Source organism: Bubalus bubalis, chromosome 12 (genome assembly GCF_019923935.1).
Source record: "Bubalus bubalis isolate 160015118507 breed Murrah chromosome 12, NDDB_SH_1, whole genome shotgun sequence".
In the NCBI taxonomy this organism is placed as follows: domain Eukaryota; kingdom Metazoa; phylum Chordata; class Mammalia; order Artiodactyla; family Bovidae; genus Bubalus; species Bubalus bubalis.
The window spans coordinates 20,486,289-20,498,663 of NC_059168.1; the positions used below are offsets into that span (position 1 = coordinate 20,486,289).

A 12,375-nucleotide genomic window follows, 5' to 3' on the forward strand; every position below is an offset into this window, starting at 1 on the left:
TTTTCCACTGGACTTCCCTGGTGGCTCAGGTGGTAAAGCATCTGCCTACAGTACGGGAGACCTGGGTTCAATCTCTGGGTTGGGAAGATTTCCTGGAAAAGGAAATGGCAACCTACTCCAGTATTCTTGCCTGGAAAATCCCAAGGACGGAGGAGCCTGGTAGGCTACAGTCCATGGGGTCACAGAGAGTCGGACACGACTGAGCGACATGGTAAAGAAACATTGCCCCCACAATCAGTATTATATAATAAAAAGGTAAAACCACTAGAAAGCCTAGATTATCTTTCATCAGTTACACATTTCACCAAGTTATTAGTCACTATTTATTCTGATGCCAATCATAGAAATACAAGTTGTACAAATAACTTTACTAAACTGGTACTTCAGCAAGGGAATCCCCTAGATTCTACTTGTACTGGCCAGAAGACTAACTCCAACATCTACTTTATTAATTCTTCTTTCTACAATATCCACTTTTTCCCTTCCTACTTTAAAATTTCCCACTCCACTTAAGTGATTTGCCCTACCTTTACTTTTTAACTGCTCCATCGTCTCATTAGTATGATTTCAGACTTCATTCAACAAAATTTTACCCAGTCATGACTATGATACATGACAATCTGAATGAAAAGAGGCCCCTACCCTCTTCCAAGTCTGGTAAGAAGCAGTAAGAGCACCTCTGAGTCACTTCTGTGACTGTAGACCAGTCTCAATCACTCCCTTCAGCGGCAATAACTTAATTCCTTCAGAGGAAGGTTTTAAGAATAAAATCAAAGCACGATGTTTGAAAGTGCTTTATAAAGTATCAATATTATCCTGCTGACACTATATCCTCACATTGGTCTTTTTTTCTGGATATCCACTTTTAAAGCTATGGAGAAAGCCCTCAATAGGTCTTCTGTATTATGGGTGATAAAGAAGAGTAAAGGATAGCAAGAAACTTCCATCAGTAATGAACTGGAGGATCAAGTTTGGTTATTCTATATTCACATCTATCTTCCTAAAGTTAAATAATGCCCAAAAGAGTAAACAATACAACCCCAAAATGGCTAGACAATACCATCACACTTTCTAAAAAAAATTTTAAAAAGCTGTTTCCCTGCACCCACTCTGGAAAAAAACTCCTTCTGTAAAGCTATAAGTCACTATTATAAAAAGTCTAACTTCTATTCCCACCCCGTACATTTCTGGCCCTTTGACAGACTGCCAAACAGCTTTACTTACAATTGTGCGTCAAAAAGGTCTCCCAATTAAGCATAAACAACATAAACAATGCATAAGATGCATTTTTAAAATGCATCTTACTACTAGGTCTCACAATTTAAAATATGTCTTGAACTCCAGCATCCAACTAGGCGACAGTCCTCCAAGTATACTCTTCAGTTCATTTCAGTTCAGTTCAGTCGCTCAGTCGTGTCCAACTCTTCACGACCCTATACTCTTAGTAGCTGCTTAATAGCGGATAAATGGAAAAGGCACAATTTTGGAAACGGTCTAAAAATTTCAAGAAACTTACTTTCACTTGAGAGTATTCCAAAACCCTACCCTAAAGTTAAAACAGACAGGCAACCTAAAAATGAACTTGAAAACAGGTGCATTCCATTTAAGGCCTGAATCTCATTTTAAGTCCTGGTTTATTTGCCCTATAATAAGTGCCTCTTTACTATAAGGCAGCTCCATCTTCCCCAAACAAAAAATCTGAAGGATTTCAAAACACTTTACTAAATATATTTAATCACATCCACAGATTCTTATCATCCTACAAAGTCAATGTAAGAGTTCCTAGGTCTTTTATAAAGGTCTTACAATCCTAGAAAGAATAAACACTGAAGAGACACAAAGCATCTTCCTAAGACTGAACTACAAGAGCAGCACCTGACTCACCCCAACTCTTCAACTTTATCCAGAAAGCAGAGGGAGACAGTTTCTACAGCCGAAATCTAACCTGCTCATTCAGAGCCTGTTTGCACAAATCTCAGCCAATTTACTTAGTTTTTAATGTAGTCATGGGTGATTCAGAGAAAATTAGCTGGGAGAGGGACTATTTTGGGCAGTCATTTGATAGAAGTGGCTTTCAAGTGAAGGACTAACTTCACAAACACACACAAAAGACAAAAACCTGTGAGTAGCAGAGCATTTAATAAATGATGACCCCGATATATCAAGTCTTAAGAATAGCATCTCTTCTCAATATGCCATAGCCTAAAAACGATGTTCATAACTGTGAGTCATAAAGCAATGTTTCTCCTAATAAGGCAAGCACATAAAACGCTCTGAAACTACATCTAAAACGGTATAAGTAAACAAACACGTGCACACACATTCCCAGGTCCAAATCGGCATTCCAGAACAACTAATGACTTGAGAATTCCAACCAGAATAGACTTAAGACATACCTCTCTTCTCTGGTGGCATTTTTTTCCTGCATAAACAGCTCTGTCAAGTGCTTTGGTTGGCAAGCAATAATAAAATCAACTTTATTTCCTGTTCCCTGTACCTTAACAAAACTTCCAGTTTGTTCTTACCTCTGACATACGTTCAACACGTCCAAGGGCTAACGTAAATGATAAAATATATTTCACATAAACTTTTCTATTAAAGGGAGTTTTTCATCAAAATGTTTTACATTTTACCTCACAAAACCTTTATCAGACTGTGGAGAGAAATTTGAAAAACACAGTTCATACTTAATATACTTAATAAACTCTTATCTATGTCATGGCCACACTTACCTAAGCTCAAGCTTTTACTAATTATAAGCCTTGGGAAAACTTTATGGCTTTAAGTACCATCAAAATTCTCAATCAAGATTTCAGGCGTTCAATTCACACCACAGTGAAAGATCAAATGCTAAACTCCTAAAAATAGGGTGTAATGAATAAGAGAGACACACAACACTCGGCTGCCCAAGCAAGTGCGTCTTCCAAGGGGCAGGGGCGCTCCTTTACCCGTACAGTAGGAGCTCACATTCAGCAAAACCGGGGAGCGAAGGATCAGGTGACTTCACACCACCGACACTTTCAGCACGACTGGGCCTCACTATGGTCTCAGTACTAGTAAACAGCTCAAAAGCCCAGTTTTGACAATTAAATCTGAACTTGCATCCTAGCCACGCACTACCCGCAGGAATAGGTTCGGGAACTGCGGGGCCCCGGAACCCAAGCCCCGGGACGCAGCCCTGGCCTGCGGGCTCCGGTTCCCTCCTGGAAGGGTGTCTGGAGGGCCTCCCGACCTGACAGCGAGGTGTCTGCTCCTCCCGCGCGCTGCGCGTCCTCCTCCACCGCCGGGCCCATCACGACCTGGTTAACCCTTCCTCCCTCTCCGCGCGCGAGACACAGGGCAGCGAGTGGCGGCGGGTGACAGGTCGCCCGGGCGAGTCCGGAGCTCCCGAGTACAGAGCCGCGCCGCCGCCGACCTCCCCTCGCCCTGGGTCTGCAGCCCCTGCTCAAGGCCGCCCCCTCAGGTCGGGGCGGACACCGCGACAGCCACGCGGCGGCGGGCGGGCAGGGGGGCCGGGTCGGACGCAGACGCGCGCGCCGCCCGTTCACCCGACACCTGCGGGAGCCGCGGCCCCAGGGCCGCCTTTTTCAGGCCGCGCGCCGCGGGAGCTCGGGGCGCGGAGGGGGCTAGGCCTGGCGGCCAGACGCGGCGGCGGGAGGAGAGCGGAGCCAGCCGCGGACGACGACCCCGCCGCCTGCGGCCGGTGCCCGCGAGCCCGAGCGGCCCGCGCCCTCTCCCTGCGCGGGCCTTGCGGCCTCCACCCTGCCGGCCCGTACCTAGGAGGGTCGTGGACGAGACGTGGTTAACCCCGGTGTTTGAGTCGCTGGTCCGCCGCCGGCGCCGCAGCCCTTGGTGCGGTTCTTGGCTTCGCGTTACCTCGTCCCCCTCCGCCATCTTGTACCGATTTAAAATTAACTCCCCACTGACGTCAAACGCCGCCGCCGCTTTATCAACCTCCCGGGAGCCGGCGGGGAGCCGGCAGGTCCTAGCGCCGCCCGCAATCTGTGCCTCCTCCTCCTTCTCCCCACGCCCTCCCTCGTCCCGCCCCTCGGCGCCCTCGCTCCGCCTCCTCCCTGCTAGCCTGCTTGCCTGCCCCTCGGTTTTCCCAGGTTTCCACTTCGGGGAGAAATTGGGCGGCGCCCTCACCGCAACCTTCTCGCACTCCCACCGCCCTAAACTCAGGACCACACCCCCCGAGCGCTGTGTAATCGCAGGACTCTCCGGAGAACCAAGTCCCCCCCTTCCCGATTCAGTAACCCAATTCTCTTTACGTTTCTTCTCCATAATCGTTGACTCGTGCAACGCAAATGTTTCATACTCCTTTCCTTCTCTCCTTTTTTACCCCCCACCTCCTCCCCCAGTGCTAGTCTCTCCCTCCTTCCCTCGCTTTCCCTCCATTCCCGAGCTATTGCTGGTGGCCTGCTTTTCCTTTTGATCTTTCTTCGCACAAGTCTCTCATTCCGTTTCCCATCTAGAGACCGTCCTCTGCTTTATCATAGCTTCCTTCTACTTGAGACCCTCCTCCTATCTTCTTAACTGCGCATACCCTTGCCCTTCTGCTCCTAGGCCCTTATAGGGTCAACCAGAAAGCGCTGTAATCCGAAAATGAATTGTAACAGGTCCTTTCCTAACTGATGCACCTTCTTGTGGGGATCCAGTGACATCCTAGAGAAAGTTCGGGTCACTTTTAAAAATAAATATCTGCCTGTGCAGGCTTCTGTGAAACATGGTTTCTATTCTTTTGGATCTTTGCCCTATCACCAGCTTCATTAGAAATTCCTTCTCTCTGGTAAAGGCATGTGTCCAGTGTCCAATTGCAGTCTTGTCCTGGTCTTTTCACAGCCTTTCATCTAGCATGACCTCTAGAAAAGCACTGATGTCATCAAAGCTTGCAGAGTGCCATTCTAGAGGGGGTTTTGTTGAACTCTTTATTCATCTGTTTTCTGTATCAATGGAAAGGGATTTGGAGTTCCTCCTGCACGTGATAACTCTCCATCTTGGCTCAGTGACCCTGGGGCAACCCCCCAAGCCATGAGCCCTGCTTGATGATGGATTTCCTAATTTCCTATGATGGATTCCCTACATTTCCTAATCTCCTATGAGACATCTATTTAATATTGCCCACAGTCTGCATTATGCATCCTCTAAGTTGTGAGAGAAGATGCAAAGATGAGTTATTTTTGTCATCAAAGAATAAACTTCCAGTTACAATTAGCAGTAAACTTAGCACCAGCACGCCCCATCAGGGACCCCTGGGGGGTTAAGGCTGCACTACTAGTCAAGAGACCTCCCAAGCAGTGTTGTTGTTCAGTTGCTCAGTCGTGTCCAATTCGTTGCGACTCCATGGACTGCAGCATGCCGGGCTTCCCTGTCCATCACCATCTCTTGGAGCTTGCTCAAATTCATGTGCATCGAGTCGGTGATGCCATCCAACCATCTCTCCTCTGTCCCCTTCTCCTCCTGCCTTCAATCTTCCCCAGCATCAGGGTCTTTTCTAATGAATCCACTCTATGCATCAGGTGGCCAAAGTATTGGAACTTCAGCTTCATCATCAGTCCTTCCAATGAATATTCAGGATTGATTTCCTTTAAGATTGCCTGGTTTGATCTCCTTGCAGTCCAAGGGACTCTGCTGCTGCTGCTAAGTCGCTTCAGTCGTGTCCGAGTCTGTGTGACCCCATGGACAGCAGCCCACCAGGCTCCTCTGTCCACGGGATTATCTAGGCAAGAATACTGGAGTGGGTTGCCATTTCCTTCTTCACCAAGGGACTCTCCGACACCACATTTCAAAAGCATCAATTCTTCAGTGCTCGGCCTTCTTTATGGTCCAGTTCTCACATCCATACATGACTACTGGAAAAACCATAGCTTTGACTATACGTACCTTTGTTGGCAAAGTAATGCCCCTAACCAGTGTTTTTTTCCAGTATTAGACCATTTACCTCATGGGCCACTACAGTGTGCTGGACAGGGCCCAGTCTCCTGACTCCAAGGAGTGTAAAGAAGCCAAAAGCAAGTACAGTCAGATTGAGCACTGTCCCATGGTCACCTCAAATCCATGAGTTTAAAAGGCCATCCTTGGGCCTCCCTGGTGGTCCAATGGTTGGGAATTCGCCTTGCAATGCAGAGGACACAGGTTCAATCCCTGGTCTGGGAAAATCCCACATGCAGTGGGGCAACTAAGCCCATTAGCCACAACCACTGAAGCCCCTGCACCAAGAGCCCATGCTCCACAAAAAGAAAAGCCACCACAGTGAGAAGCCCATTGCACCACAACTACAGAGTTGCCCCTGCTCGCCACAGCTAAGAAAAGCCGGAGGGCAACAATGAAGACCCAGTGCAGCTAAAAATAAGTAAATAAATAATTTTTTTTTAAAGCCTTTCTCCATTTTCCCCATCAGTCATCCCTTTTCAATTTCTTTCTCTTTTTTTTTGGCTGTTCCAAGAAGCATGTAGGATCTTAATTTCCCAACCAGGGATCAAACATATGCCCTCTGCCCTGGGAACACATTGTGTTAACCACTAGGCCACCAGGGAAGTTCCTGTCTTCAGTTTCTCATCGCAGTGAAATCTCAGTGATGTTGCAGCCTTCCTCCTCCCTCTACACCCAGCAAGTCCAGGTGATGTCAACTCTGATTTCTAAACCTCCCTTCAACTCATCTCTTCTCCTTCCCCTCAGCTTCCCTCTTGATTTAGACCTCATCATCTTGCGCTGGTTTATTATAACAACCTCCCTGTTGTTCTCCCCCTGTGTAAATCCTCCACACAGACTGACTTGAGTTTTCTTAGATGCAAATCTATTTCACATGATTTCTCTGCTCAGGATGAAGTCCAAACTCTTCAAAAGAGTTGACAAGGCTTTTGATGATCTGGGCCCTACCTGCATCAAGCCTCATTTTTCACTACTCTGTCATTTCTTCCTTCATTCTTTCATTTAAACAAATGAATTTTGACACTTTTGTGTGTGCTGAACAGACTACTGATGAACAAGACAGACAAAATTGGTTTCCTTGGGGACTTCCCTAGAAGTCCCGTGGTTAAGACTCCATGTTTCCAATAAAGGGGCTTCGGGTTTGATCCCTGGTCGGGGAACTAAGATTCCACATGCCGCATGGTGTGGCCAAAAAACAAAATTGGTTTCCTTGGGTTTTCTTTCTTTTCACACCCTACACAGGCCTCTTCCACCACAAAAAAGTGAGCATTCAGGAGCCCAAAGATCTGTCTTGTTCAGACTATATCTCCAGTACCTAAGCCAGTGCCTAGTAGGGCCTCAAAAAATAGCTGAGAATAAATGAATAAATTAATTAATTAATGGGTTACAATTCCGATTCTATCTACTGATTCACCTAATGTTTCTACACTTCCAGGTCTTCATTTTTTATAAATAACTATATAACAAGATTCTTATGGGATTAAATCAACATACTGAGAGGATTTTCTTGACACTTAAGATAGCCAACATTATGGAATGTTTCCTGCTCAAAGTACTTTACATATGCTAAGTCATTTAATCCTAACAATAATCTTAAGAGATAAATGCTAATGTTACTTTCATCTTACAAATGGAGAAACTAAGGCACTAAGAGATTAAAAACTTGCCTAAGTGGCAGGACTGGCATTTGAAGGCAGGCAGTCTGGGTCCACAGCTTATGCTCATACCCACTGTAATGGTGTTCAGCTTACAGACTGTAAATTCCTGGAGAGCAGAATCCATAGTTTATCCACAGCCAGGTACTTTGGGATTCTTCTCTCAGGTAGCATAAATTATTTTAAAAGCTATTTCTGCCAAATAAACAACTTTTAAATGTTTAAAATCCTGTTACTAAATGGGCAAAAACATCCACAGACTACTCACCAAAAAGAATGATCAAATTATGGACCTTAAACATATAAAAAAACATTTAGCTTTACTCATAATAAGAGAAATGCAAATTAAAACAACACTGAGACACCATTTCTCACCCATCAGGTTGGCAAAAAATCAAAAGCTGACGATTACACTCAGTTGGCAAGTATGTGGGGGAACTCAGGCACTCTCCTACATTGCATCCTCACTGGGAATGCAAAATGGTATAACCCCTATGGAGAAGAACTTGGCAATATCCAACAAATTTCATTCACATTTGCACTTCGACATGCCAATCTCACTTCTGGGCATTAACCCTGAAGATACAACTCCAATAATCCAAAAAAAATTTTTGTGCACAAGGTTATTCACTGTAGTGTTATTTGCAGTTGCAAAATATTGGAAGCTAAATATCTGAGCATAAATGATTGGTTAAATAAGCTATGATAATTCTTCATGATGAGCACTTCTTAACTGTAAAGAAGGAACAGGAGGATATCTATGAACTGATACAGAGTGATTTCCAAGAGACATTCGTAAGAAAAAGCCAAACTGCAAAAGAGCCTCTGTAAAGCCTACCTATTGTGCCAAAGGAAAAAATAAGAAAACATACATATATCTACCAACCTATCCAAAAAGAAACTTGGAGAGGTGAAAAAATAAAGTTAGTTGCCTCCAAGGAGTTGGGAGTAAGGAGGATAAGGTAGAAGTAATACAGAATAGAGAATACCTTTTTATCTAGTGTTGACTTCTGTTACATGATCAAAAAGTAAAATCAACAAGAAAGGGAACAGGGTGCTAAAACTGAAAGCAAACCAAAAAAATGATTGTTGTTGTTATTCAGTCGCTAAGTCACGTCCAACTTTTTGCAACCCCATGGACTGCAGTGACCCAGGCTTCCCTATCCTTCGCTATCTCTAGGAGTTTGCTCAAATTCATGTCCACTGAGACGATGATGCTATCTAGCCATTTCATCCTCTGCTGCCTTCTTCTCCTTTTGCCTTCAGTCTGTCCCAACATCAGGGTCTTTTCCAATTAGCCAGCTCTTCGCATCAGGTGGCCAAAGTTTTGAGCTTCAACTTCAGCAGATGTGTATGTACATGAATATATTTCCTAGTTTTGTCCACAGAAAAGGCCTATAAGCACAGACACCCAAGTAGCAATGATCATGTGACCTAGTGCCCACTCTTGCTCTTAATACTATTCCCTACTAAAAAGAAGTGGAGTCCTTGGAGAAATGACTAGTTCCAGAGCTGGGGTAGGATGCATACAAGGTGAGCCATGAGCATCACCTTTGTGGCAGAAATGAAGGAAATAGTCAAAAATATGATGGAGCATGTCTCAGGGAGACTTTCCTTCTGAGTCTTTTAGGGAAGGAAAGCACAGGTTACTGTGTATGAGATCTAACGGGAACCAATTGTAAGATCTTTTTAACCTTCATGGAAATGTATAAGACAGACGGAAACTTCCCTACCTGTAAGAGTCAGAGATTTGGGTAACCATTAATGAAAACTGTTACCTTGATTCAGGGGAGGGACAGCAAATGGATGGGGCAGGGCTAGAGTAGGGGAACAAGAAAACAAATGTAAAACAAAGGCCATAATAGAAAAGTTGGATATTGCTGTGGCTAAAATGAGATAAATTGCTCTCTGAGAATGACGAAGGTTGTGATAGAGGAAAACTGCATCTCTGTAGACCTTATCCTGTCAGTGATGTGTTTGCTAGAAATTTAATTTAAGGTACACACCACATTTGCAAATTGTTGCTCCTTCATGTGAAGATATGTGTTTTTTGTCCAACAGTGGTTGGCAGAAGATGAATGAGTCATTTCCCTGAGGCTACGGGAGACTAAATCTGGACACAGGCAGGACTGCTCCAGGGCCTAGTTGACAAAATGAAGAACAAGGCTGGAAAATTGGTCCAGCAACCTGGGAGCACCAGGGAGCTTGACCCCATCAACTGGCATCTCTCGGTGGATTCTGCAGGCTCCTCTCACTGACTTCGGGAGCAGTGGCCACTGATTGATCTCAGAAGTTGCACAGCCACTGTGGCTAACCAACCAATTTGCCACATCGGCTTTGGTTTTCTTTGGGATTAACATTTTGAGGGAGGGGCCTAAGAGGAAATTTTTGCAGGGAAGGAGGGAAATCAAGGTTCTTGCTGGAACAGCTGTGAACAGTAATATAGACTCTGAGTTATTGATTGGCAGGGATGTTATTTCTATCCAAACCTAAGCCAGAGTCATTGAATTATATCTTATAAAGGAAATCAAATGAAGAATATCAAGGGTTCCATGAGGCTACTTCTAGTAGGACCCTGGACATGCGTACATGCCTCTCTGATACAGCCAGGCTGGTCTCATGCTGATAATTGTGGGCATCATGAAAGGCACTTGCTCTGCGTGGAACACTGTGGGCAGATGGATTTCCACCCAGCTTGCTGCATTATATTAGGTGTCCATTGTTCTCTGAAGCATGGGACAGCTGTCCCTCATGAACGTGACAGGAAATAGTGACCCTTCCAATCCATATTCATCCTTAGAGGTAATGATTTGAATCAGGATATGTGAGCATCAGAGTCACTTAGTGAAAAGAACACCAATTCTGGAGTTCAAACTCCAGCTATACCGCTTGGTTTTATGACCTTCAGAAAGTTAATTAACTTCTTTGATCCTCAGTTTCCTCTGCTATAAAGGTCTCTTCTTGCCATTTTTTCATGATGATTACAGACAATATAGATAAAGTATTTAGCCCAGTGGCTGGCACATGACAATAAATGATAGCCATCATGATTATTACTCCAATCAAGTCTAAGAAGAATTGAAGAGCAGGAGCATATTAAAAATGATAACACCTATAATTTTATTTAGTCTATAAAATCTCTATGAGGTAAGGACTATTGACACCATCAGCCTTTTACAAAAGAAGAAACTAGGGCTTTAAAAGTTGGCATAGGGACTTCTCTGGTGGTACCGTGGATAAGAAGTGTGTGTGTGTGTGTGTGTTAGTCACTCAGTCATCACGTGCGTTGGAGCAACTCAGGCTGTGCACCACAACTAGTGAGCGTGCATGCTGCAACTACTGGAGCCTGTGCACCCCAGAGCCTGTGCTCCCCAACAAGACAGGCCGCTGCAGAGAGAAACCTGCGAATCGCATTGAAGAGTACCCCAGTTCGCTGTAACTAGAGAAAAGCCCACGGAAAGCAACAAAGGTTCAGTGCAGCCAAAAATAAATAAATAAATAGAATTCTAAAGAAAAACATAAATTTAAAAGGTGGCATAAATTGTTCAAGGCCACATGCTTAGTAAATTGAAAAGCTGGGATCTAAATGCAGCTCTGTCTTCCTCCAGAGTCTATGTTCTTAACCATCAATCTCTGGATAACACACTGGCCTCAGGGTTAGATGCTGGAAACGCTGTAATCATAAGAACCATTTATGTTGATCACTAAACAGCTTCTGGATATCCAGGAAACTTTCAAGTGGTTGGAGTGGAGGTAAACAGAACTCAAAGTCCAGAAAAAAGGCACCCAGGAACACCGTGACAACAACAGAAACATTACCTGAATGTTCAATGTCTATGGAATTCACAGATGCTATGGAGTCTTGTGGTCACTAAAATTGTTTAGTGATAGGAGAAACAAAAATCCAAATTCGTGAGGTGGACTTGATGGAGTACATTTTGAAAAGTAGGTAGTGACTTGGTTTTTTAATTAAGATAAGCATACAAAAGAACACTGGTGGGAACTCTTTAGGAACTACACTATAGTCAATAACATCTTTTCAAAAATAACGATGAAGGAGTGGATGTAGCCCCCAGGGTACACAAAACATGCCAGTATCTTAAAGCAAACACTGCCATGTGCTTTCAGTTCCTCTGAGAACAGGGCCCTGAATGATACCCACCCTAGAGAGCTCATCCAGACACAGTTTACAGCACCCCTCCCCCATCACTCCCATCCTTAGGAATGCCTTCAAAGTCAGTGGGAAATCCATGCTTCACGGAAGGAGCTGCACATCTTAGCCTCTTCTAAGATTAAGACAATATCCACTTGGGCATATCACAATCAACGTGTTCAATATTTTCTTTGTAACCGGAGAGCAGTCAGATCTTTCTCACACCCAGGCTTAATTCCAGACTCCCCAAAACTGGTTGCCAAGTTGGCAGGCAAGACACTCCACCTTGATGATTAATTAATAGAATTAATTGTCCCTGTTGTAACCCTGTTGTAACCTACTTAATCCTTGGATTCACCACCACCAGGGTAATTCCATCATTATATTCTGACTGTTAAAGCGGCACGTCACTTCAAACACTGCCCACCTTTCCACCCCCACCTCCCCAGCCCAAGGCCATTTCTCCTGACCCCTAATGTTCTTGAGGTTGGTCTTCTGGTATAAACACCAAGAAAGTGAGTTCCTTATTTCTTTTCCCATAAGAGTTCTACGCTCAAGCTGAGATATCTGCAAGTAATGCCATTGCCACTTGATCTGATGGCAAAGCTGTGATTCATGGGGTCGCAAAGAGTCGGA

The 12,375-nt window shown here is 44.4% G+C and overlaps 1 protein-coding gene across 7 annotated transcripts in view; it reads right to left on the reverse strand.

Moving 5' to 3' along the window:
* ATL2 (atlastin GTPase 2) overlaps window positions 1-12,375 on the reverse strand; it is a 164,717-nt gene that overhangs the window by 64,379 nt on the left and 87,963 nt on the right. Inside the window, exon 1 of one of the 7 annotated variants that reach the window (XM_006048938.4) lies at window positions 3,777-3,930. The exons of 1 other annotated variant lie outside the window; for it this stretch is intronic. In XM_006048938.4, the coding sequence (XP_006049000.1) occupies window positions 3,777-3,894 (118 nt within the window). In that variant the 5' untranslated portion in view covers window positions 3,895-3,930. Of the gene's footprint in view, window positions 1-3,232; window positions 3,587-3,776; window positions 3,935-12,375 lie in introns of those variants that run through there. 5 more of the 7 variants (XM_044925838.2, XM_006048937.4, XM_025260883.2 and 2 more) reach the window with 5 other exon arrangements.